This window comes from Galendromus occidentalis, unplaced genomic scaffold (assembly GCF_000255335.2).
Source record: "Galendromus occidentalis unplaced genomic scaffold, Mocc_1.1 scf7180000076381, whole genome shotgun sequence".
NCBI classification, from domain to species: Eukaryota; Metazoa; Arthropoda; class Arachnida; order Mesostigmata; family Phytoseiidae; genus Galendromus; species Galendromus occidentalis.
In genome coordinates this window covers 141904-169339 of record NW_003804370.1, presented here as the reverse complement: position 1 = coordinate 169339, position 27436 = coordinate 141904, and the positions used below count along the sequence as shown (strand labels likewise).

Sequence of the window (27436 nt, the reverse complement as noted above, 5' to 3'; positions counted from 1 at the left end):
ATTGGATATCGGCTCTTGCTCGGATTGGATTGTGAGTCGGTTTCCGGAGTAAATGGTCTTCAACACTGCTCGGATTACATCCGTGGAGACCATAAAACCCCGAGTGTCCGATGCGGTTGCAGCGCGGGTGTGTTCCGGAAGATAGCTCTCCAGCCGTAGAATGCGGTAAATCCGATCGTTAGAAGAATAAAAGAGCAGGTGTACGCCACAATCGGCACTTTCTACAGTCGATCGGCTTCTGGGCAGCGTTGGGGAGTAGGAGGAGGAGTTATTACGTCGAGGAGCTTCTGACAACATTCTATTGGGAGAGGCGCGATAAAAGCTCATGATGCACCAAGATCCCCCATTACCGCTGTATCCGGCCGTGTTCCACCCCATGATTCGAATCTCTTCTGGTCGGAGCTAGTTCTGCTGGCTGTGCACGAGCGGATATAACTCACAAATAAGGTCGGCACTGGGTTGACGGAATCGAACGCCGTCGGTGCGCCCATGACGCTTCTTAAATTACGTTTCTGAAGTTCCGCTTCTTGATGTTCAGCTTCGATTATCCGTTGTTGCCGGATCTTTCTTGATCTCTCTGCGTCTTCGGTTCTTACAGAAGGGAAGACGGCCCATGAGGTTCCCAGGAGGGGTCGGCATCGATTTCTTCCCATTGGAATTCATTGCTCCTCATTCATCGCTTTCAACAATGGCCAATCGGTCTCTTGTTGATCACATCAGAATCGCGCATCATACCCCTCCCGCCCCATCATGATTCATGATACAGGGACTGAGTTCTGAGGATTCGAAACATGATATGGAGCGCTCTCTGAAGCGGCAAACGAGGCAGCCTCTGGAAGCCGCAGACTCGATTGCCGCAGGATGAGGCCGCCCTTTCGGTCGGAGGGCTATCCGGATGCCCCTGAACGCAGCATAATAATAATGGACGCGTTTAAGCACCGCTCAAATAGGCATATGTTCTTCCTCGTGATGGCCGTGCTCTGCAGAGCTCGAACGAACGGGCTCAATACCGCCCGTACGGGACGAATGCGGCTGCCCTGGTGAACCTACGCAGGCCGTTCATTGAATGAACTTGGGAGCTCAAGATCTTACTCTCAAACTCTGACTCAGCGACACCGTTTGCTATTTTGATGCGAAACTTCGCTTCACTCCCATCGGTCGGACAGTGGTCCTCGCTCGAGCTTCTCATAGAAGTATACTCGCTCTCCGAATGATTGAATCTATTCCTTCTGGCGACGCCAAGTGCCGGCGAATTCCAAATCAAAGTTAGAATCAGAAGGAAGGAAGTGATGATTTTTTTCAATCGGAGAGACATGGAATTTTTCCGATCGGAGAGTGATGGATTTTTTTTCAATCGGAGAGTGATCAATTTTGAGATGTATTACTCCGCTTGCAGGCTCCTGGAGGAGGCCGTGGTGCTCCCTTTGCTTGTTCCCCATTACTTCACCGGGATCCGCCGGCCGTGGAAAGGCGTCCTCATGGTTGGGCCTCCTGGAACGGGGAAAACGATGTTAGCCAAAGCCGTGGCTACGGAGTGCAAAACGACGTTCTTCAATGTGTCAAGTTCAACTCTGACTTCCAAATACAGGTATGACGCGAAACATAAAAACGTGGCGTGGGGGCAATGTTGCTCGCCGGATGTATGTACGTGGATACGCGAATGTCATGCCGAGCCGACTATGAGGCTTAGTCAAAACATGCCTCCTCGAAGCCATCGGATCGAACAGAAACCAAGCGTTCCGGAATTCGCGAAACGCCAGTCGTCCCCGGGATCGCTGCTCGGAAAGGGAACACTGGCGCTCCGCCACCATTAATTAAGCCATACGAGCATCTGTTGTAATGTCATCAAGCCGTTTTGTTCATCATTGTCGGAGGAGTCCCCTATTTCTTCGGAAGCGAAGAGACGAATGGAACGAGAGACAAAGCCGAGCGCGGGCTTCTGGAGGGGGACAAAACGCGATTTGTTAACTTAGCTGAGGACGCGAGCGGAAAAATTCCGGGGCTGCGCCGGGTTTGTGGCTTCCATTAAATCTGCCGCTCTGTCCGATTCAAGAACGTTTTCCGCGGCTCAACCCTGGATCAAGCTGCAGCGCTCTGGCTGAATTCTGATCGAGATAACTCGACGAGGATCCGTAACAATAGATTGCGGGACCCGGGCATTGTCTCTCTCCCCTCAGAGGTTCGCCGAGCGAGTACTGCTGGTAAAATCGAATTTTCGGAATGTCGAAATCGGACGTGGCGGACTCGGGCTCGGAGTGCCCGGCAACCAGATTCTGCGGACAGGCCGCGGATGAAATCGATTCGAAATCTCATGGAATTTTCCGGAAGTTCCTCGAAATCCCGCTCGATGAGCTTCGCTCGAGGATTGCGAGTCCCCGTCGAACAGATCCCGTCTCGCTCCCCGCAGCTGCGGTGAAATTCCGGTGGAAGAAGCTCATACGGCAAGGTGGTTCAACAGAAGGCACCTACGTACGTATCCCGCGGATGCAGGAAAGCAGAGCTATTGCATAGCTACAACTCGCCGAAACGCTGACGCACCGAAGAGCGAGGAAGCGGGCTGACCTTCGACCTGGAGTGCTGCAGAGCGGATGGGGGCTCGCTCCTTAGACTAAATGTTCTCCGCGTCAACGCCAGCTGACGTCGATTTCGATAAGATTGACTCAACAGCACCTGCAGCTCAACTTGTTTTCCGATTGAAGGGGGAGCTTCCCTACGATGAATTCCTAGTAGGATGCGGGAGAGCCCTCCAAGATCCCGGCATTTCGGAACTTTCTCGAGCCGCGATCGGAATAGTGTTTCTTCAAGTGGTTTTCTGGACCAGCCCTTCCCATCCCCCTTGTGTTTTCCCCAGCTACCAGGGCTCAAAGAATAACGCTGCTCGAAATCGACCGGAGGCTCGGATAAATTATATCCACTATTGACTACACGACTCGTTGTCAGTCGATCGTTAGAAATCACTCCGCTCCGTTCCGAGCTGAGACTTTTCCGATAGCGAGAAAACAGGGAAAATTGTGTTGAATTCCTCGCTATTGAGCTGCTTCGAACACGAACGATTCCTTCGCTAAATTCCAAGAGACAGAAAGCAACTCCGGTGGACCTCAGATCGCCAACAACTCTTTCACCTCCTGACTTATTCCTGTTTCCAGAGGCGAGAGCGAGAAGCTGGTGCGTCTGCTGTTCGAAATGGCTCGATTCTACGCTCCGTCAACTATATTCATCGACGAGATCGACTCACTCTGTTCTCGGAGGGGCAGTGCCAGCGAACACGAGGCTTCCAGAAGAGTCAAATCAGAGCTTCTTATTCAGATGGACGGAGTCACTAATGGGGAGGATCCCACTAAGGTAAATGGAATCATCGTAAAATTCTCATTCCTTCCTTCCCCTGCTGCGTTCTCGCTGGGTCATTGTCGCCGGCGTCATCTTATCCGGATCTCCTTCTCAACTTCGTCCCTCCGCTCGCACGGCTCACGTTCAGTCTGTCTCTGAGTGTCTCGCTACTCTCGCTAACCGTATCCCCATCCAATCCCCCCTACCGTTCTGAGTTGTTACGTATTTTGGCTATTAGGAAGTTTCCATGGTCTACGTGTTAGTCCTCTCGGATTGGGTTGATTGTCGGATTTAGAGGGTCGTAATACGTTTATAAATCTGATGATGACTGTCTCGGAACTCGAGGCCACTCTAATCTTTGGTAGAGATCCGACGGCGAGGAGGTAGAAGATACCATCGGTGATATTCCCGTTCCTGCGGAGAGTCTGACTGAGTATAAGTTTTCATACGATCGAGGTCAACGATCGAAAGCGTATCCTTCTCCCCTCCAACCCGGCTACGGGTCAAGCGGTTGGAGATGGCGAGACTATTTGTTGAGAGGCAATAAAAAGGGACTCGATGCGATTTAGAAAGGAGTGCGCTGATAGGAATAGGGCGGGAGTCGACGGCGAGGAATACAGGCCACAGTCTCTACTGAGTGAGCAGTCGACCTCGTGGTTGACTTAACTCGTGAACTTCGCTCATTCGGGCCGGCTGGTTGAAAAGTGAGAACGTGCGGCGAGGATGCTGACAAGGGTTGGGAAGAGCTCCTCCCACCTCGTGTGCTCCACTAAACTCATCAAGGCCTTTTCGAATTTGCAGGTGGTCATGGTCCTGGCAGCCACGAATTTTCCCTGGGACATCGATGAGGCGCTCCGGCGTCGTCTCGAGAAGAGGATATACATCCCGCTGCCGAGCGAGTACGGTAGAGAGGTCTTGTTGGAGATCAACCTCAGAGGTCGGTAACTTGTCACCCTGTATTCCTTATCGTGCTGATTCGCATTTTTCAGAAGGAAACTGAGCTCGTCTCGCTAGCCCAGAAAGATCACAATCAGATCGGTCCCACATTCACCGCGTATCTTTCGAATCGTCGCTGGGACCTACTCAGAGGCCAGCGATCGATCGGAGGACATGAGGAATCGATGTTAGAAAGTCGGGGTCACGTTTTTCGAGGTCGAAATCGGACGCGAACCCCCCCTGACGTGAATGGTCGCTGGAATGATTCCTCTACTCATTTCCGTGAATTACTTTTTGTGAACACTCGTGAATTATCGTACCCGAATTCGGCGTGGACCCGTAACCAAAGTCAATGCACGTCCTTCACCATGCAACGTATTCTCGCGGAATCCTGATGCGCGTTGTAGTGCAGAGACTGTAGAGGAATATTTATTGCTCTTGATGTCAATCGCGTCTACGGCCGGCGTAGAACAACGTTCGAATTCCGAGCGAGATGGAGTCGACAACCTCCTCTTCTACCATGCCGCGTATCAACTGAGGCTTTTGTGCCTCTATTAGAGCCGAGTATACCATGGATACCCACTAGGATGTCAGCTCGCCACCCGGCCAGAACTTCCAAGCAGCGGGAGCCGATTTTAGGCTGGGGCGGCGTAATCTAGCCTCCATGGCTGTAAAACGAGCGCGGCTTGCAAAGCATGTATGATTTGCAAGCCAGCCCTTGTCCGACATGCTTCTCATCGTGTCCCAGCCCTGGACGAAGCGGCCGCCGGGCCGCCCGGCCAGCCGCGAGGCCGATACAAAAGAGATATAGGCCGAAAGACAAACCGCGAGCTTTTGTCGCCCGTGTTTTATATGGAACGTGCGTGGAGAACGAATTCTGTCGAGAGCGGCTGACGGCTCTAGAGAAGGACAAAGAAACATAGGGAACGGGAAAGAAGATAAAGATATTCTCCATTGGCGACTCATGAAATTCTCGCCTGTCCCCATGCCAGCCAACATACACTGTCGACGACATATTGGCCTCGACTGGGCCTGGACCGTGGTCAGAGCTCAGCGAAGGAAAGGAGGAGGAAGAAAGGGAAAAAACGTCGTCGCTCGCATACTCTGTAATATTGCCCATTTCTGGCCTAGCCCTTCGTTCGGCTCTCTGGTTGACTGAGAGTAGGTCCTTTCGTCCGCAGCGGCAACGAGGACGGCGCCGCTTGTCTTCATACTCTGATCGGGATACGAGGCTGAATTCAAAGGAAGGATCAGAGAAGTCGTTCAGCGCAACGACCCAAGAAATCGTCGATTTACACGCTAGTTACCATCCGAAAAAGTTCCATTGTGCGCTTTCTTTCTGCCGGAAATTCCGGGTTGGCGGCATGAGCGCTGGGAATAGCTCGAGAGGGGGAGGTTTTTCAGTTCTATCAATTTGCGGCGGAGTAGTAGCGCTCGGACGCTGCTCCCTCGAGGTGCTCTGGCAGTGGGGAAAGACCGAAAAACAAGGACAGGACAACAGACAAGAGGGAAGTCTAATCAATGTGAAGAATCTGCTTCGAATCGACGAACTGAGCTCAGCTGATTCGGCTTGTTTGTGGTCAGAACAAATCAACTGACTGGTGAGGCAAGCGGAGCCGACGGAGGGAGAGACGGAAAAAGGTGGGAGAATCTCGGACAACGAAGACGAATGGTATCACAAGGCAGTTTCCTCGAGGAGAAACGCCTCGCTCTGCCGAGGTCTCCGACAGAGGAATATCTACAATGAAGAAGATTTGACGTTGGGATTCCATGGTGGCAAAGGCGGCGGAAAATGTTCGGCGAGCCATTTTCCATCCTCGCCTGTGGGCCGGGTCGTCGGACGGGCCACCCCCATACGGAGAGTACGTGGAAGCTTCGCCCGGTTGAAGGTTGCCCGTCGGTTGATGAAAAACGGACGTATTTTTATCGAAGTTCCCCGCTCGCACTCCTTCCGTCCGACTACTTGGCCGGCGCAGCCTTTGCCTTTCGCGTTAGCGGCAGCGGTTCAAGCTCGTAAGCTCTCGTAGTTTCCTTCTCCCGTTTCCAAAAATTGGAGTGGTGTCAGTAAGTGACCGGCTACATTGAAGGAAAAATGGCAGCCCGCGCGACTTGAATCTCCGAAGGAGCGTTCCTAGAATTGATTGGACGCTTCTCGAGCCGACAAGGAGTTTTGAAGCGGCAGAAAATTATGCTCGCAGAAGGTGTTCTGCTCGCTCTTAATGAGCGTTGCAGATACTTGAACCGCCGGGTCGGATGAAGGTCTCGTTTTGTTGTTCAGCTACCGATTGTCGTATCATCCTCGTATCGGTCGGTTCTTTAAAACTCGGAACGGTCACTTGCAGGTGTTGAGCAGGCTCCGGACCTCGACCTCAAATGGGCAGCCAAAAATCTCGAGGGATACTCGGGAGCGGATATCACCAACGTATGCAGAGACGCGTCGATGATGTCGATGCGTCGCAAAATTTCCGGTCTTACGCCCGACCAGATCAGGTGAGAACATTTGAGAGGGCGATTATTCCCGATATGCCCGCAGTCCAAGGAGAACTCCTGGAGGATTCAGGAGCTCCGAGCAGAGTTCCTTGAGCTCCCGACGCTGGGGAAAATCGGCCATCGAAGCGGAGAAATGTGAACTCAGTGGCCCTAATGCCATTGTGACGACACCGCCACGGTCTGTTTACAGCTGTGGCTTGAACGGAGAAGGGAGAAAGAGGAGTTAGAACGATGCCTGCGGGCTATAGCTCTACTTCAGAAAGCTCGCTCCAGACGAATGGTGGCCTGAACGACTTCGTCCTGAATGGGACCTGCTGAAAGTGAACGTCTTATCGGAATGCTCTCCAAGATTATCTGTCATGCTGATTGGTGGTCTATTCTCTTTTTCTTTCTCGCGCAGGGCATTGTCAAAAGAGGAACTTGAGCTCCCCGTTAGCCACAGCGATTTCGCGGAGGCCATGAGCAAGGTGAATAAGTCCGTGTCGAGGGAGGATCTAGAGAAGTACGAGAAATGGATGAGCGAGTTCGGATCGATGTAGACGCATCCAGGCCCAGCCACGCTTCAGCTTGCAGCTTGTCGAATCATTCAACTGATCTTGTGGAAGAGGTCGGGGCTGAACAAAATCGGTCACCGTGGTTTCGGTGAAACCGAGCCGCCGCAGGTAGAGAACGAGAGGTTCGGCCGGATTGAGAACAACTCGACGCACGGACGGTTCGACGCATCAGGCAACGCTACGCAGAACTCAAAGTCTCACAAAACGACAGGTCGACAGCTAGACAGAATAAACAATGCCCACCAGTGTCATACTAGTGTCATACGTCATTAGGGATTCTTTGCGAGTTTTCTCGAGGGGAACGCATCGAGTCGACGGCTTACTTCATGAAGGAAATTTCCATAGCCATTCCGGAACGTGTAAAAATAATGAAATCACATTAAAACGAAAGGACAGATTAACGAACTTGTTCGCCAATAAAAATGCCGAATGCTGAATATCAGGTAACCGGACAACATTTTTCTTCTCTCTTTCTTCTCCGCGACGAATTGGCTTCTGCCCCAAAGACAAAAAAAAAATGAGCTCCTGACGAATAGAGAGCGAAGTCGGGGAAAGGAATCTGAAGCTCCTGACTCAATCTTGCATATATGTATAAGACAAGCCTGGACAGGTATACATAACAAGGAACTGGGTGCAAGTCTCGACCGCGGTACAACGAGGGAACAGTCAGTCGCTGGACGTCGAGGTGTTCGTGGTCGACCCGAGGAACGACAGACGGGCGGTCAGGAGGACGAACGGACTCAACGACGGACGTACGGACCGACGATGCGATGTACGTCGCGCTGACCAAGCACTACCAGGTCGTTTAGGGAAAGGTCCCTAATGTGATAGGGTTCTCTTCCTTTATCGCTCTAAGAGTCTCTCGGAGCCGGCCAGTTGTGATCGCGAAGTAAAACTGGAAACAGCCGGACTGTCACTTGACTCTCTTCCTTCCGATACTCCCTCCACTCCGCGTTCAAATTTCCTCCTTTCTCTCGCCCAGTCAGTCTGACGAGCGCGTTTCCCCTTGCGTGCCCGGCGCTCCCCACCGAGGCTCTGGTCGCTTCCCGTGGTACTTCGGAGTTCTCAAAGGAGTACCGATTAGTTCCTTCCTCGCGTTCCCGTTCCCGGAACCCTCATGATGTGGGTCGAGACCTCGGGATCCTCTCTCTTTTGTTCCCCGTGAGGAATACTGGACTGTTGATTCGACAAAATCGTAAAATGAGTCCGCGGCTTGAGATCCGACCCTCACCGCTATCGTCGCCTCTTTGGGAAGAACGAGGAGCTGTTTGAGCTTGAAAACGTTTCCCTGTGGCGTGCTGACGTCCGACCACCGATGAGGTCATGGACCGCTGAATCTTTTCTCTCGCGTTGACCCCCTCGGATTCGTAGGTAAGAGCCGTGAGAGGCCTCATCGATATTCCGCTCTCAATTTCTTCATGGCATCGTACGAAGACAACCATCCGCAATTTCGTGCGTCTCTCATGGTGGTAACGCGTCGGTGAGAGGGAGGATCACCGTGGTGCTTTAATGATAGGAATGAAGGCGACATGGAAGGAATCGCCATATCATGTCTACACATTGAAGGAGCCTCCGGCGATATCCCGCTCGATGTTCGAGCCCCGCAAACCTAACACCATCCATTCCACCTAAGATTTCCCTTTTTCGCGCAGGCGTCAGTATCAGGTTCGGTAATTGTGCAACCTGATCCTGTCCCGAGAAGAACTGTCTGCCGTAGGACGAGTGAAAATGTCTGATGGTGTACTCGTGTGGAGGCTCTTCTCCTGTCACAAACGGGTGACTTCCATCCGCGCGAAGGAACGAGGTGCGAGCTCCGCTTGAGTTTTCGCGGCTCATACCTCGCCAACGCCGCGCCATCGTTGCCGCTGGCCGCGAACTCCAGGAGCTCCTATCGCGGCTTATAGGGAAACCACAGCTTTCGCTGTTCCGTCAGAGACAAGGCCATTGATATGATAATTATTTTCCCATCATCAAAATCGGTCGTCGCGATTGTTGGCGTCGTTCAGCGGATTGAGTCGAAGCTCCGGGATCGGGGCCTAAACTCAGCCTGAGGAACCAAGGGCAGCGCCAAACGCGTTCACGGCGGACGCACGAGTGCAGGAAACGTTGTTCGCTTCGCAGTCCCGTCTTCGCTCTCGTTGCCGCTGCAGCCGTTGTTGTCGACATCGTCGTCTTCGTTGCTTTCGAGAAGAACAAAGCCAATGAGGGCCTTCTGCTGAGGGAAGGGTCGACGGGAAAGGGAGGTCGAGGAACGTCCGACTCACTCGCTGAATCCACCAGCGGCTGCACCGCCAACGCCACTACTACGACTACCATCGCTGGTACAGCCACTGCTGCTGCTCGCTCGACCAGGAGAGAGCTACCGAGCAACGTGCAGCACGCAACCGGCGAAAGTCGCGCTATGTAATTTTTTTCCCGTTGTGCTTGACAAAACCCGAGAAAACGATATTGTGTGCTTCTGGTGGTGCGTTGTCGACAGGAAATGTAGGAAAGCGGAAACGTGTTGTCGATGTGATCAGTTTGCCTCAACATGCTTCGGTTGTACTGTTGATTCGGGAGAGTGGAAAAAATTTGTCATCTGTGAGGACGTCGACAAACTTCGGAACATAAGAATGGAAGAACTGCAGTTCGTCTTTGTGCGTCCGGTGCGCGTTCGGCACTCGCCGACGAAGACTTCGGCCTCGTGTGAGCACGTGGAATAAAGTTCGGCCGATGAGATTTTCAGCTCTGGAGATTAGGATCTTGATGAAGATTATCGAACCGATATCGATGATTGTGCCGATCGAGATGATGCTCTTATTCCCTCTTCTGTCCAAGTGGTTATTTTGATGACAGACGCGTCCTCCGCGACGGAATGTGGTGGATACTTTCGATTCTGTTGGCAGGATTGCAGATCCTTGCCAACGCGGGAGATCTTCCCGTCATGAAAATAGGTGAGTTCAGAAAAGTAATTTGAGTTTCCAGGAGGGAAATTCCCGGAGGATTCTCCGGAGGGGGGAGTTTCCCGCGGACGAAGCTCCCGTCTGAAAGAGCTCTTTCTCATTGGTAATTCGGGGAGACACCTTCTCCAAGGAATGGGAGATTTTCATCGATTCGACTTTTCGGATAGGTGATTCCGGGGAATCCAAGCCCCGGTTCCAGCCCTCAACATCTGATCCCCCGGGATAAACTGTGGGAATAATCGTGGGAAAGGTCGTAGCAGAGGCGGGGAAACGTGCCAACTCTTACTGACGGAGTCGGAGCGCCTAACCGCATTAGTGCGAGTAGGAGAGAAATATCTCCGTAACTGAATGAACAGATGGCGAGAAAAGCTGTCCGTCGGATGCCGACCGGATGGCGGTCGAATCTCTTGGGGTCGATCGAAGTGTTCAAGGTGGTAACATTATGGTAGCGACCAAGAGGCGAAGAAAGGGACGAGGTGGTAGAAGGAGCTTTAAGCCAAGCGGAGTCAGAAGATGCCGAAACTAAGCAGCCAAAGGCAAAACTAAGGAAGAGTCGACCGACGACCATTGGTGGATAGCCTATTATTAGATCTTCTCCTTTTGTGTTCTTCCGGTGAGTGAACCTCTTATCACTGGAGACGACCAGAAGGGTCCGAGTACGCTCAGGCGTCGTCGAATGAGACGAATCTATGTACGTATCATCATTGTCCACTTTACGCCAACGACGAAGGGTACCGTACGACGATGAATACGAAACCCCAAACTTCTGCTACCAATCAGGCGGAATCTGTTCGGCTGACAAAGCTCCGATTCCTCATCCAACCTGTCTGGCTTCATCCGCATTTTACCACACAAGACATGACAGCTCCCGTGATGGATGCCTCCACTCTTCTAGCGGAGGATGTTTCAACTAAGCGAATGATAGCATTTCATGCTGTCACGGTCGGGTGTTCTCCCTATCGACGAGGTCTACGGCTACGGCGGCCACGAGAGGAATTAGAGGAATAACGGACGCATCGCCGGTCGTGTCGCGTCCGGCTTAGATGGTAGTCGACGTCGTCGATCGCACGCTGCGGTGAGGCACGCACGTAAATCACGCGGGAAGTCGGTTTGTCTCTTTGTCTTCGCGACGAAACGAGCGCTTCGGGAAATGTTCCTCTTATTTCTTCCCGACGAGTTCCGCCCAGATACGAGCTTCCGCGCGCATTCATCACGGAATCTGCGGGAGCACGCGTCATAGTGTGATTGAGTGCGAGCGTCGCCGTGTGTGTGAGCGTGTGTCTGTATGTCTGTCTGTCGATGGGAGTTTGAGCCGGAGCTTTCACCAGGTAAGCCAGGTGATGCGGTGTTTGCCCAAGTGGAAAAGCTGAGCCGACATCTCGACGAAACTCGAACTTCGAACCACTGAGCTGTCACAAAGATTTCTTTTGTGCTCCGCGCGCTCAGGTGCTGCGTTATGAGGACGAAATGAAGCGGCACAACGAGAGGGATGACACGAGACGGCGAACGCTCGAGGAGGGAATGATCAAGATAAGTGTCATCGCTCCTCGAATGAAAAAGGACCTCAATTCATTCTCTTGTCGAATACAATCCGGGCGACGATTTGATTCGTTCGATCAATTGACGCTTCGATCCTCCAAATCTTGGCTCGGTCCCTATGTATGTACTGCGTACGATTGCGTCAGCTGTATAGGAGCTGTCAGCGAAATTCGCTGTCCGGCCGGTCCTCTGCTCCCGCGGCTTGCTTATCTTTGTTTCGCAGCGAAACCAGACAGAGCGGTCTTGGGTTGATCGTACGGTCGTTCGTTCGTTCCTTCGTTCGCAGTGAACAAAATTCCATCTGACAGAGTTGCTCCGTGAAGTCATCCCGATCCAGATCTCCCGGTGGAGTTGCTCGCTCAGAATCAGCTGAAGGGTCCTGTGGCGGTGGTCTGCCCAGCGACCGGTCGGCCAACCGAGCAGGGACCACTCGATGTCGGCGGCAATTGGTGCGTATCGGTGGCCCGTCGCAAGGTTGCTGCCTTTTTCCCCGCTCTTGCCCGGCCCTCTCTGCGTGCTCCACCGTACCTCCGGCCCACGTGACGGTTCGGCGGCCAGCTTGCGGGCCTGTTAGTCTGCTTGCCTACAAGTGGCGTCTTGCGATTGCGGCGATGCGATTGAGATGTCTCATCTTGACGCTGGATGAGTCGCTTCACTTGCAGCCGAGGAGTACTCGGCAAGGATGCCAGGCAACGCCTTCTTGACTCTTCCGGAGGACTCCTCAGAGGAACTTCCCCGAGAGGGACTCGAGCGGGTTGTGGTGTTTCTGAACGCAGTTCCTGGGAGGGCTGTCGGTAGGGAATTTCCGATGGGGGTACCGCGGGGGGTCCTCGACGCGGGTCAGGTACCGGAGGGGTTGCGGAATGGTTCCCGAAGGGATTTCCGAAGTGGGTCGCCGAAGGGAAATCCTCCTTGGAGAGCTCTCCGGGTCACTGACGTCTATCTCTATATATGTCCTTCGAACAAGCCTCGAGCGAATTATCAGAGATGCGTTGCTCCGTCCTTCATCCCGGGCGGCGTCTCCTTCGGCATTCTCTCGTCGTCGTCGTGACGTCTTCGACGCAATCGTTACCCTCTTCGCGCTGTTCTGACAAGCGCAACTTCTTAATCTCAGAAAAGACGGTGTCCTCTCGCTGCCCTCCCTCCGCCCCGACTCAGTCAGTCACCGATTCCATTTAGCTGAGTACGTCGGAGCTGAGATCTGGCAGAGACACAAAACGGAGTTCGTAACCCCTCGTCTTGGAGTTCTTTGCGTGATTGTGCATGATGCACTCTTTGGCCGAACGACGGTCCGAGCTTTCACTTTTCGAATTCCAGCTGCTGAGAACGGGCATTACCATTCGGAGCCTGGACCGATAAAAGTAATGAACGACGGCCGCGAGGCGGACGTCGAAGATGACGGGGGCTCTCATTCGAAGACTGTGTTTGTCCAATCGAGTCGTCGCTGCTGTGTTCCGACCGCCGGCTGTCCGCGTCCAAGTTCTTCATTTAACAACGATTCCCACAGGATAGGGCCAACAACGAAACGTTCGTTAGTTGAACAACGACCGCGACCGCAGAAGACGTCGGACGATGGGCTCGAAGCGCCTCCGTAGGTTTGAGCAAGAGTTCTTCGAGGACGACGACGGCGACGAAAGCGAACTGATAGAGCCGAGAATCGACTGCGAACTACTCTACGCTACGGTTTGGAAAACACTCTCTTTGTTTGTTTGTGGGTTCGTTTGTTTGTTTAAGTGTGTACGGCCATTTCAATGCAACACAGGAGGAAAGCGATTCAAGGCCCAAAGGTCCCCCCCGCTGTCTTGATAGCTTTCGTTCAGCGGCCGGACATCCGAAGACTCGGTACGTAGTCGGACACGGTCATTGATGCGCGGCAGAACTCAATGTATGAATGGCAGGTTTTCGTTCTGAGGAGCTACGATCATTCTGACGGAAGGGGCTCTGAGCACTCGGAAGATTCGATCATCGGTCTGGAAGGAAATGTCTATTTCTCGCTCAGCGTTCACCGTCGGACACCCTAATACATCGTACTGATGAAAGTGTTCAGGACTTTTTTCCAGCTTTCATGTCAAAGACGTTGTATTGGGTAAACGACGAAAGGGAGGCCGGTTGTCGTCGAGAACCCTTTCTTCTCAGCCTTTTGTTTTCTTGGGCTCGCGGAGACGCCCGCTTGTCCATCGCTCCTCAGCTTCTCGCTGTCGGGGAATAACAGAGACAGACTCCCCTTCAGCTTCACTGACGATCCTCGGCTAGAGAATCCGAATTACACTCGTGACCTTGATGAACGAGCTGGGAGACGGTGTGAACGACGGCGAGTTTCCGTGATTGAATCGCCAGGATTAACGTCTATGATATGGCACCGAATGGTATTCGACACGTCAGCGACTCTCTAGGGATTCCAAGGTAGTTTTCGATTCTCTCGTTGTCCTGCAATGTTTCACTGTCGCAGGGAGTTTAAGCTCTAAGCTTGTAATCTTGTCGACCTTTTTCTGGAGAGCGTTCTGGAAGACGATTGAACACCGGTCCAAGGGTGCAGGAGTTTACCCAGGTTCGCGATTCGGTTCGAGACAGCATGGATGCCTTCCGGAACCCAGGTCCTTCTTTCTTCGAAATCCGTGTTCTTGAAAATATATTATTATTGTTATAAATTGAATGCCTGGATTTCCAGAGGTGCGGAGCATACAAGCTTGGAACGTCATGGATCGTCCGGCGGCAAGAGTCTGCCTACGAAGATTCCCCGAACGGATCCGCTCACCTATGATGGGAGCCTTCACCCGCAAAGCAGGACTTGAAACAAGCCCACATGAGCGCGGGACAGAGACGTCGGACTCCTTTTTTGTAAGGAGCGTCAATCATGATGAAATGGGTTGAGGCATCAGTCGAGTCCTTTCCTTGTTTCTTCCTTTCCTAAATCCACCTGATTTGAAAACGGCGGCCGATTATTGTTTCTCGGCGGAGTGTACGCCGGCGCTCCGCGCATACGACGCATCGGCGGAACCGAAAGCCTACTCCTACACATGCTCATGCATACCATGCAATCGAGGGAGCTGTGTAGGTATGAAATGTTTTGATGAAGTCAGTTCCGAGAGTAGAGGCGATACGCCTCTCATGCTGAACTCGAGTTCCTCTGATTCCTGGATATCGATTCGTTTAAGGTAAACGAAGCCGAGAGAATACTCCGAGTACGTCTCGTACAATCGGTTTCGGTTTCTGCTTGGGCTGCGCTTGACCTCTGTCCAGGGAGGTTCGATTCTTTTCTCTTCACCAATCATTCAATAAATCCGTGAGTCCTGTGGGGAATGCCGTTATTACTCGGCCTAGACATCGAAGGACAGCAGAAAATGAATCAAAGCCTCTTCTGGGAGCGGGACATTGATCTACCATAATAGTCGGTGTATGATCAAAGCTGGCCATTTCCCCCCGACCAGAGGCCGGCGGATCGATAGAGAGCGGCCTTTGCAAAGTTCACAAAGCCGGGTCGACCAAGGGAAACAGTGACTCCGAATTAAAATGCGACGTTCCATTGTGAATTAGTTTTTCCTTGTCTCTCGCTGATGGAACTACACGGTGAGGTTTCTCAAACGAGCGTGTGATACGTTGTAAGCAGCCGCATAGTTTTTGTAGCTGCGCGGATGCGGGACGACAAGCTAATCAAGCACCGCTTACGGCGCTTCGCAAAAGGATGGTGGACGCCACCTTCTCACATCAGCGCGTCGTTCCAGCGTGGCCTGTCATTGAAATCGAGCCGTACGTTCCACTCCATTAAAGGGAATAGCGGGACGAAGAAGCGAAGACGTCTTCGATTTGAGCTCTGCGATTTTTTTTGTATTTTGCTCCCATGGATGCTCTTCGCGCCTCATTCTCCTCGGACGGTTCCAGAGTTTAGAGGAAGACTCCCTCTGCGAAACTCCGTTCTCCGTTTGCGTCGGCGTCCCGCTCTCTTCTGACCGAAAACATTCGTCCAAGCATGTGAGCTCCCTCGCTCGGTGCGGACACCGTTTCCCTATGCATCGGCGCGAGCTCGAAATGTTCCATTCATTCCGGAACTCTCCAGCCCAAGAGCACATCGTCGACGGTTCCGTTCGATTCTCGGACATCTTTCTCCTCCGTGTCGTGGGACCGTTCATTGTTCCGCGGCGCTGCACTGCCGCAGCGGCCTGCAAGACGGAAACCATCTGTCAACGAAAGTGCGAGCAAGCGGTGAATGAGTATGCGGGCGGTACGTTTACGAGCACAGTTGTTGGCTTACGCGCTCTCTCTCGCTGTTGGACCTAGTGGTGACTGGCCGACGGGCAAACGGTCGGACTTTCCTGTCTGTGTCGCTCTACCCGGTCGGCTCCGACTCCTCGGTGGCTTCGTTCGAAACCGCTAAAGCCCCCCAGAGGGAGGACGGGCGCGACCGCCCGCCCGCCAGCCCTGGATTCAACTTCACTTGCGGCATGCCCACCGATGTGCCACAGTGGGATATGAGCGCGATCTGTCTTTGTCTTCTTTGAGTGGATTGCCTACAGTAACGCGCATCCTCCCGACTACCCACCTAGCCTAAGAGACTGTCAAATGACAGTCAGGCAGCCGGGAGCGGTGGCGGTGGGCTCCCGAGGCCAGCACTGAGCAGCCCACGTATGGCTCACGCACCCAGACAGTCGCACGCGGAAGCCACTGAGAAATCTCGTTTCCACAAGTTTGTCCTCACGGACTGAATGGCGGCTGACGGCGGCACGCTCCGGCGCGCTCGACGTTCCTCGCGCCCCTAAGGGCAATAAGCTCTTGAATGAGCTCCAAGTGCGAATTCTCAACACGAGGTCAACGGTTCGTTCGTTCTCATCGGGCCTCCTGTCGTTGATGTCTCAGTGTCCTTCCGATTTTCCGGATATGTCCCAGAGATCCGGCTCTGTTGATAGATGGGAAATATTTTCTTTCGGGAATTGTTCTGATCCCCAAGTCATACACGCCGAGACGGTCGGGCGTCTCCTATCGGGAGTTTCCGGGCCTAGTGGTCCCTTTGAATCTCGAAAGAACTCCAAGGACGACAGTGAGGAAAAATGTTTCCGGAACCTCCTGGATTGCCGCGACGGCTCGCGTCCGGGGTCATCGCAGACTTCCTGGCACCTTTTGTTCCATGGACGTCCAGAACGTGAGAGCGGTGCTTCCAGATTAAAGCGAGGGAAGTGACGCGGTGAACACACATCAACAAGGTGAAGCGAATTCACGGAGCTGTTTACTTAGAGCTGCACTCGGCCGACACAGTGCCGAGCAGTGAGCCTACCGCCGAGCGAGCATGATGAAGCTTGCGTGTGAAACATCCCGTCTCGCCCTCGTCCCCTTATTCTTCGTTCGGAGTTTGTTCTCTAACCATCAGCATTGTCCGTTGCCTTCCCGGGCCGGGCCCGTTCCCCATTCTGAAAAGACGAACATCCTCGAAGGAATAGAAGTCGGCGGCCACCCGCCGTGGTAGCCGCCGCTAGAATAAAAGAAAATCCTGTTCCATTGCTTCAAGGACGGCCAGCCCCCAACGGGGAAGAGCCTCCTCTGGTTCGGACTTCCATTCGCGAGCTCGTTCGCCGCTGTCTTCTGCTGGAGTTTTTCCCCCTGCATCGCTCCAGCGGGCTCGGTCAGCTTCAATAAACAAAGAAACAATTGCTGTCTCACTGATTTGTCGGAACGCTTGTGCTTAGCAAACCTCGAACCGTCTACTCGCTCTGGCAGTCACATTCTCGGGAGTTGTCGACTGATGAGAAGAGGTTTTCCATTTTTCTGGCTGAAGCGTCGGGGGCGGAGGATACCGTGCATATTCCCAGCCACGAATGCCAGGGAAAATTCGCAGTCGCACCATTTCCCCCCCCTCCGATCTACGTCAGACTCGGAGAGTACGCAAGCGGAACAGATTCCGACCGAGGCCCGGGGCGTTATATGGCAAAAAAAATTCTGTGAATGGGCTCAAAGCTATCGTCCATAACCGGAAAACACATAGGTATATGAACATTTATCATAGGTAGATAAAGTAAGGCGTATCGATTTTTCTCGAGTGGATGAACACTCCAGGGAACGGATGAGTATAAATAGATGGAATGAGGCAATGTCTCGAGAGCAATTTTCGGAAACGGTAGGGCGAAGATTCGGTTATTGTTGTCGAGGATCCGGACATTGTCTCGAGGGCGAGACGTTGTATTACCTCTCTCCGAGCTGACATAGCGGCATCGATGGCGTCACAATCCGATGACAAGAGGAGGCAGGAGCTTTAGCGGAGATGTGTCTCACCGGAAAGTCCAAGAACCTCTAATCATTTCGGACAGAGGGTGGGTATGTCATCAAAAAAAATCCCGATAAGGGCTCTTTCCACCTGAGCAGTTCCCTCAATGGTGCATTGGCTGGGTAAGCTGTTGTCGGGAGGTTCGGTTTGCGAGAGAGTCGACGGCGCCAGAGCTCCACCAAAAACTTCTGTAGTGAGGAGTCTATTCTTTTTAGACCTATACGTTAGTGTGCAGTATCTCCTCTGACGACTGTTGCGACGGCAATGGCCGCCAGGTCTCCGTCGAGCTGTCTATGAACCTATGGAATTGACCTCATCGACGCCACTGACTGTTGCCCGAATGAAGCCCCGGACAAGCAGCTCGCCGCCGCTGTCCGTCTCTTCCACAAGCCGCTATCAGTACACCTCGATTTCACTCTCCCCGAGGAGCTTCATGTCCATTCGGTGATGCGGAACTGGCTTTGTAATGGACTGTATCCGTGACCTCACTCAGTTCCCGCTCGCCTTCGTCATCCCCAAACCGAAAGAAGTCGATGAGGTAGCCCAGAAGTCTGGCAATGGTTTCGGTCTCGGACTCGAGTGACAATTCGGAAAGGGAACAGGAAGTGCCGGGTGATAGAGCAAGATATTTTAACAATTCAGAATCTCTACCGAGGGATCTGCTGACGTGTGTCTCCGACAGTTTGGCGGAAGCGACGAGTGGAAACGTTCGCGGAAGAGAGCATTACGCGTTCCTAGCGATCCACAGATGGATCTGAAATCTAAAGCGTCCGGGAAATATCCATGGATATTTTTCAGCTCAGGAAGCGTTCTGCAGCGTGAGCGAGGCTGAGTGAGTTCTTCTGTCCTCTCGGTTCGAGGGCATCAACGCGGCAAGAGGATCAAACATCATTCCAGACATTGGAATCTGTGTGGGTGTCCGGGACGACGCTGCGGTTTTCTACGCTATTCCTCCAAATCCGCTGAATATGTGTCTCAGCCACGGAAGCATGTGGGGATTTCCGCTCCCGCATATCTTCTATGGGAGAACAAGAGAATAGGCAGAAAAGAATTCCAAGCCATGTCGTCCTGTACCTCTTATCGAAAATCCTGCAATCATGAGAACTGGGACGCGTGCAATATGCCGGACGATGGACAGAAGATGAGGCTCCGGATGAAAACCAGAATCGATCAGACGTCCGCCGCGACGGCGGAAATTGTCTGTCGGCTGTCTATCAAGACCTGTTACGTGCGGCCGCTAGAGGCAATAGTGGGTTCAATTGCCTATGGCAGATCGCTCTGTATGACAGCACGGACCTCCACCCAAACAGTCACTTGAAATATCTACGGCCCGCTCCCGCGTGCTTGCTCTCGAGCAGGGGCAATCGCAATATTGACATGCAACTCGTGCGACGTTATCTGTCATCGTTCGCGACGGGCGTCGCGGCGTTCTGCTGCGGGAACGAGAGGGTGAGAGCGCGCGCGCGCGCGTGAATCGTCTTGCCCCGCGGCAAACGGCCGATCTCGAACTTGCTTGCGAGGATCAGTCAGACTGAGGGTATCTGGCGGTTTTTCGACAGACGTAATGACTTCCGCTATTCGCAGTTTCCGTTTCCGCTCCTTCTGCTGCTTTTCCTTCTTCTGTGTTCTTTGCGGCTGGCAGGCCGGCTCGGAGCAGGACGAGCTGCTTGAGTGAGTAGATGATTCGGTGTACGGGCGCCGAGAGGCTGAAACGACCAGAGGGAATAATAATGGGGCTCTCGTCGACCGGCCGGGACACTCAATATTTTTGAATGATCGGATTTCCTCTCCAACGTGTTGATTGCTATCGATTGCCCGATCATGCAAATTCATCAGGAGGGGCAAAGACAGAAAGCGCGACAGGAGAGGTCCGAGTCCTGGAGTCCGTGGGAATTCTCCTCTCTCCTCTCTCTCTTCTGGGAAATTTCGGAGGACCTGCCGATGAAAAACTGGAAAGCCGAGGAAAGGCAGCAGCGGGTGAGGAAGCTATGCGACGCCGGCCGGTCCGATGGATCTTCGATTCTCATTCTCTCCGGGAAGTAGAAATTGGTTTCAGGGACAAGTCGACCGGGAAATCTCCTGCGAGGCGTTCGCTCCCGCTCGGATCGTGCGGGGCTCGGGAGTTGAAAAATCCCGCCGGGTAGTTATCATGACGAGTCATGAGATCATTTGCGCCATCCCACCCCGTAAAACACACGAGCCAATTCCGTGGAGCTTTAACCCTTCAGCAGACTTCGTACTCAGAGGGGTGCAGCAAGTTCCCGGAGCAGGTTTCTCGACGGCGATCTCACCCAGAGACTTCGACGTGCGCGTAAACCGCGAAAGCTGACTACCTTGGACGCCGACATCGATTTTCGATTACGACACTCGTCTCTTTCCCTGGGTCTCCCGCATCGACGGGCGCGAACGGAACGAAGATGACTAGGAGGTAGCGGGGGCAAATCCGAGACAGGAACAGGCGAGCGGGTCGGTAGTACGAGGGAAGAGATGATGAGTATTGTCTCTGTCGTTACACGTCCAGCGATACGAGCGGTATAATGCGATTGGAACCTTGATTTCCATCCAGGGAAGGAATTCGGATTCCGGCTTCCGCCAATCCCGCCGTCGCGGCGCTTCGATCACAAGAACTCAAGGTTTTTCGTGATGGGTCGCTGGCGGAACATACCGGGGAGGGCAGTTAGCTTTTTCAGATCGCTTGTCGGTCAACTGAAAAAAAAACGGTAGCAATCACGAACTTCATCATCATCATCATGGTCATACCACACGCCGAGAGGGAGCGGATTGGATTGACGCTGGACAGAGGAGGAGGTCATGTCCGATTCCCGTGACATCCCATTTGAGTTAATCCTACGAAACTGAGAGCATGCTTCTTGCCCGAAGCCATTAGGCATTGGCCTGGCTGTCCGCTCCTTTGAGTACGTCCTTGAGCCGGGAAGGCGCGCCATACAGCCCTCCGGGAATACATTCTCTTGGCTATCGTTTGATTATTACCGATAGAATAGAGCCCCGAAGAAGGGAACCCTTGAGCCGGGCTATCGTACCGAAAATGACCAGCCCCCTGCTTCCCCAGTCTTCCCAGAGCCCGGAAACTCTATGGAATCATGCGGCGGACCTTGTTGCGTAGTTTTGCGGGAGGGGGAACCATAAATGAAATCGATGGATCCTAGAGATACTGTCCGGAAATGCTTCCAATTTGACGAGTGAATCTGACAGTTGGATCGTGTTTCCCAAAAGTGAGTGAGAAACGATTTCGCGAGGTGGAGAGACAACCGTAATCCATATCGATCGATTCCCTTAATCAATGAAAGTCCGAATCGACTGATGAATGAAGAAGTAATGGGACCCGCACAAAGCAGATGTCGAGTGACATCTGACATCCAAGGCTCGTCATGTACACAGGTCTATGAACTATGAACGCAGTATGCCCAGTGCTCTGAGCGCTTACCTTAGGCTGGATAGGCGCGTCCGGGCATGCCTGACAGGGGGGACCCCATCTTCCAATCGTATTCGGATCCCGCTTTTGCATCGGCTGAGGGAACACGATCCCGGGGATTCGCCCACGAATGACCACTTGCGTTTTGTATGATCGCGGAAAGTGGAATCCGAGCTCGATCGAAGAAGGAATCATATTACGTAAATACCGGTAGGAGGAATGCGTGCACTTTCTGTAGCGAACGCAAACCTTTTTCTCCAGGCCAGAGCCCAGCAGCGATTCCGCTTGAAAATCCTTGCCGAGCAGACCGGCTCGGGCTCCCGCTTGTGGTGAATAATTTAAAGTAATGTGGATCCGAGGCAAGGGGAAACAAATGCCGACTTTTTTTTTCTTACTTATCCCCCCTCCTGGTCGAAATCCTCCCCGAGAGAAGAAATCCAATCATTCTATTCTCATGGACAAATATTCCGGATGCGCTCGCTTTTCCTTCCGGAGCGATTCTTGACCTTCAAGGTCGCTGGAAATGTCATACACGACGATACCCGAAGTTCTCTGTCGTTTATTTTTCTTCCGATCGCAGCTACAGGACCGGCGAAAGTGCGAATTTTCCGCATTGTTCTCGCTGTAACTCGAGCGAGAACCCTAACACCGATGTCTCTCCGGAGCTCTCCCAACGGCGTCATCCGAGACTCAAGGACGACTTGAACGTCTCCCAGGAAGACTCTTGGATGTCCGAGTAACTGCGGGGGCAAGTCGACCGGAAGGAAACTGCTTGTTTACGTCCAGAGCCAGCGGGTCCGGACCTGAGAAGTTTCGGGGTCAGTGGAAAAGTTGCAACACTGTAGCCTTTTCGAGAAACTGACGCTCCGACGCCTTTAAAGATATTCGTCTACGTTTTTTTTGGTGGTGAGGGAGGGAGAGCGCGAAAGAGAAAGCGTCCCGCGAACTCCCCCCGGCGCACAGAGAAAACTGCCCCGTTGTCGATTCTGCAGTGATGGAATTAGGTAAATCAAATCTTTTCCTCGATGGGTTCACCCACGCGCCCTAACGCCGCGCCGCTCAAATGACGAGGAAATTTAAGAAAAAGCGACGAGGAGGTGTATCTTCCGCTGGCTCCTCTGATAAACGAAGCAGCTCCTCGCATAAGAAATGCTTGAAAGCAGACAGGCGCCGCACCGGCAGCAGCGTAAAGAGGAGGAGGAGTGACTCCGAAACCAAAAAAGAAGCGTTGTTCTCCTGAATTGAAATCCTCGTCGCCAAGTACAAAGACAACGAACGCCACTCAAAAACACACGGACCGTGTTCTCTTATGCATGGTCCCCCTCTCTTTCATGTTAGTCGGCGCGGAAGCGTCCATCTTGGAAACGCTATTAAGAGATACTGGGAACCACACCGTGTCTGCTGGGCCCGCCGTCTTTTATTCCGGCTTGCCCATCCCGTCTATTCACTTTCTTCGCCCCGTCCCCCGATGGCTAATCAGGGCAAAGTGACAGATGCCGACGGCTCCCCATGCGTGGGCCGGGGTCGGGGACAGTCTTGTCTCCGATCCGTTTCATTGTACGAGTTGTGACACCTCATCGTCTACCGTCAACGGTTGATTCGGACGAGACGCTCGCTCCAACGTCCATTGCTTGCTCTTGACAGCTGCTTAGGTGAAACTCGGTCTCGAATCTTCGATCACGGATAGAACCCATGGCGGCGGATCAGCTGTTGCGCCGAGCAGACGAGCTGGAGAATCCACCGCTGTGACCTTATGCGTTGAATTGGTTTCAATCGCAGGAGATAGGCGGCTGTGATCATCTGGTGACGGTCCCGAGAGAGTCCGAAGAGGATTCGCACTCCTAATCTAAGTGCGATCAGGGCCTTCTGGAGTTCGTTCTCGCCCCTCGATTCGCTCGTTCGGATTTTCGAGCAGTTCCGCGGACGGATCTGATGACATGCCGCACCGTCGGCGTCGCCAATGCTTAGTCTGCGTTGGAATGCTCGAAGACTAGTCCAAGGGTGATGTAGAGCGGAGCGATGATGTCAAATAAATTATAGTCCCCTTCTCGGAAATGGAAGGGAAGAGTGGGGTCGTTTTCAAGCGGCTGGAGCATCTATGGTTCGCCTCCCAGTCAATCAGACAGTTCGCCTTCGGTCGTCGCTATCTATGGCATTTTCAACGAACTTGATGTGCGTTCCCCGATGATGCGATGCGCTCGTTTCGAGCTTGACCTCAGTCAATGACTCGAGCTGCCGAACTGCCGAGACCGAAGAGGCTTCCGAATCGCCGAGTGTTTTCTTCTTCGTCCGGTGCCGCATCTGAGATCGGCTTCACGCAATGGATCCCCAGTCGGTAGCGTTGATGAGCTTCCATCGAGAGGGACACCTATCGTTGTATTTCCGGAAGGAGCACAGGTTCATAATTTAGACGCATCGTGATCCAGTGTACGAAGGATTCCGAGAATTTGCTCCAGTTATTATCGATCCCAGAGCTTGAATGTGTCGCCTCAACGATTCAAAGGCTGGTTCTTTCTTCGCCCCGGAGAGTGGTCGGTCTTGTTGTCCGAAATTCGAAAGGAGGAAAAAGGCAATGATTCGCCCGGATATAGCCCGAAATGGTAGTACGTTTGAGCGGATAGAGTCAGGACCCCAGCGTATTCATGATGATACATATCGCGATCGCAATCGGTCGTGTGTCGTTTGCCACTATTTATTCATGGTGTCAACGGTCAGTCGGCTTTCTCTCGTGGCGTCGATGGTCCGCGATGGCTTGGGAAGTGTTCGATGGATTTCGAGCCTCGTCAGGCCTTTATGCCCCGTAAAAAGCGAAGTATTTCCACGTCATGATATTTTCGACGTCAAGTGAACAACGAGGAGGGGCGCTCGCATATCCGCTCGCACCAGCGGCAGCAAATTGATGGAAGCGACAGACCCGCCGACCCCCCAAGGCCACTGTGTGCCGATCAACAGCCTCGTCCGTCCGGACCGAGCACTCGAGGGACTTCATCCAAGCAGGCAAGCAAGGAGTCAACGATGCGACCAAAGACGACGAACCGGAGAGCCCCCGACGGAAGGGCAGACCAACTTGAATGTTTTGTGACCCGCGACCCTGTATGCTTATCCAATTCATCCAGCCGCTTGAACGAAGCATCCGCTTGAGCCGAATACCGAGGCTTACAAACAAAGACGGCTGGATTCTCTCGCACTGTACCCTTCGGCTTCGACTCCATTAATCTTTATACGACAAACGGAGGAACGAGCCAACGGAACGGTATACGCGCGACCGAACGACGATCGGGGAAACACAGAAGTACCACATCCAACTAATACGGGGCGGCAACGCTCCGCTGTTCGTTTGGCGGCCGACTCACCGGATAATGAGTTTACGGAGAGGAGACGGAGAATCGGTCGCAGGCGCAAAAATCGTCCGGGATCGCGGCCGAGCTTGAAATGCGAACGACCGGCCGCCAGAAAAACAAACTGTATCACATTATCGAATCCGGCTCGTAGAGAAAGAGGGGTGATGCGGGCAAAAAATCTCAGGCACAAAGAGAGAGGGGCGAGTAAACGATGCTAACGGCTCTACGACGACGTAGCCGGAGCGATTCAATGGCCTTTCCAAAAATGTTCCCTAAATGGCTGTAGAAGGCCGCTGTAGATGGAATCCGCCTGGCCCATTTATTGACTCCGGCTTCGCCTCCTCGTTCAGAGATAGAGAGGGATAGACGGGATCACGGCGCTAAATTCCACTCTCTCCCGGAAGCGACAATGGAGAGCGGAACGAATTGGAGGCGGAAGCGCGGAGACCTTCCAAGGGAATGGAATTGTAAACGCCATTCTTCTCTGCGAAAGGCCCTAGGGTCCCGTGCTGGAAGGAAGCTCCAGGATTCGGTGCCAGAGCTCCGCCTGATACTTCGGTCGTAGGATCGCCTGCCATGATCGAGGCGAACTCTGAGAGATTCCGTCCTGCCTTCTATGTCCAATTCTAAGATTCTAATACGGAATAATTGTATTTCGAGCTTTGAAAGAAGCCCTCGCTGTCGGCATTCTGCTTCGGACTTCTCATAGGATCGTGCACAAGGTTACCCGCAGTACCTACCTCGATAGGGGACCGAATGGGCTGTGTGGAGTTTTCCAACTCTGCTACGAAGCTGTCCTGTTCCCTCTAAAAAGTTCACTTTTCCGCTCTTTCAGGCGCTCTTTTAGATGAAGACGACGCTGCTTCATCAACGGTGATTGATAACGTTCTGCAAAGGATAAACGGCGACCACAAAATCCTCCCGCGGTTTCGATTGCAGGTCGTCAAAGTGCGAGTGGCCAATTCTTTCGTGGCGGCTAAAACAGGTCAGTTGCTTGTCCAGTTACTTGTTGTAGCCCCTCTATCCAGTCACCGGGGACTTCAGTCGTGCGTGTCGTTCCATCCGCTCGAGCATCTCCTTCCGAAAATATCATCTCCCATAAATTCACGCATCTCCCGTTGCGCTGTTGACACGCACACGTGGGCTCCGGGGCGACGGTAGCCAGGTGAATAATTGCCGAATAATCTCTGAATCCTCGGGCTCTACGACTTCAAAATCCCTGACATAATTAAATCATAAGCGCCACTCCTCGATTTCGCCCGGTATGGCCCAAACAGGCGCGGAAATAAGGCCAGGCATAACGAGCGCGGCCGCTCGACTCCGATGATCTGGCAGAGTTCGTATACGTATCAGTTGAAACACACCGTCGGCAAGGAAGCCAGTCTCTCGGTCGTAGACGGTATGCGCGAACGCGTCGCGCGAAATTTACGAGTACTGTGTTTCTTGTTCCTCTGGACTCGGATAGCCATCATTCGCCAAGGCGTTCATCCTCTCACGCTCATATGGAAGGAGCCCCCAGGGCATTGCGACTGGGCAGGCGGGCTCGAGCGCTCTGAATATGGCAGCCATGCGGACTGCTCGCCTTGCTTCCTTCTTCTTGTAAACTTCCCATCTGGCGTTGCCCTGCAGGAATCGGGTAGCATTCTTCCTCGATGCCACAGCTCGACCGACTCGGGGCCGAACGCTCCGCGTTCTTACTTTTATATTTCTGACTAGCGCTCCCGGTCGCCGCTTCGCGGCGACTCGGTATCGCTAGACTCACTACACATGCGCTAGCTCCGAGTGCGCTGGCTCCAAGTGCGCTGGCTCCAAGTGCGCCGGCTCCGAGTGCGCTGGCTTCGGGTGCGCTTGCTTTGGTCGCGCGTGCTCTTGGTGAGCGTCCCGTTTCCCTGCTTTCCCGTTTCCCTGCTTTCCCGTTTCCCCGCTTTCCTGGTTCCCCACTTCCCCTTTTCCCAATTTCCCTTTTCCCACTTTCCCGTTTTCCCACTTTCCCGTTTTCCCACTTTCCCGTTTTCCCACTTTCCCGTTTTCCCACTTTCCCGTTTTCCCACTTTCCCACTTTCCCGTTTTCCCACTTTCCCGTTTTCCCACTTCCCGTTTTCCCACTTTCCCGTTTTCCCACTTTCCCGTTTTCCCACTTTCCCGTTTTCCCACTTTCCCGTTTTCCCACTTCCCCGTTTTCCCACTTTCCCGTTTTCCCACTTTCCCGTTTCCCCGCCTCCCCGTGCCCCTGCTTTTATTATATAGATATGTCCTCCGGAAAATCGATACCCTTCACGGCTACAGCGATTTTCAGCGAGATTCATTAGTAAAAAGACAGAGGCCATTGATGACGGCAACCCCCGATAGTCTTCTTGGGAGCTCCCGAGTATCCACCTTCTCATGGCGATCGGTCCAGCCGATAAGAAATCCTGAGAATTCCCGTCTTTCCCTTGATAAAATCTTTGATTCTCGACAAGAGGACCACTCAAATAATTTTTTTATGGTAGAAGGACTCATCGCATCGGGGAACTGACCCCCCTATAATCACCGCTGGATCCCCCAGAACACGCTCCTAAATTTTACGACGATCGGTTCAGCTGTTTTTCGAGTCTATAGGGGACATACAGACAGATTATAGATTA

General features: G+C 53.0%; 2 protein-coding genes across 2 annotated transcripts in view; both read left to right on the top strand.

Annotated features, from left to right (window-relative positions):
* Kat60 (katanin p60) overlaps positions 1-7292 on the top strand; it is a 35627-nt gene extending 28335 nt beyond the window's left edge. Inside the window, exons 6-10 of the mRNA XM_029113161.1 lie at positions 1397-1588; positions 3147-3342; positions 4129-4264; positions 6606-6753; positions 7154-7292. Coding sequence (XP_028968994.1) covers positions 1397-1588; positions 3147-3342; positions 4129-4264; positions 6606-6753; positions 7154-7292 — 811 coding nt within the window. The remainder of the gene's footprint in view (positions 1-1396; positions 1589-3146; positions 3343-4128; positions 4265-6605; positions 6754-7153) is intronic.
* Positions 7293-9980: 2688 nt separating this feature from the next.
* Positions 9981-27436, top strand: part of LOC100900332 (glutamate receptor ionotropic, kainate 2) — a 35654-nt gene continuing 18198 nt past the window's right edge. Inside the window, exons 1-2 of the mRNA XM_029113163.1 lie at positions 9981-10240; positions 25648-25797. Of these exons, the coding sequence (XP_028968996.1) occupies positions 10162-10240; positions 25648-25797 (229 nt within the window). The 5' untranslated portion in view covers positions 9981-10161. The remainder of the gene's footprint in view (positions 10241-25647; positions 25798-27436) is intronic.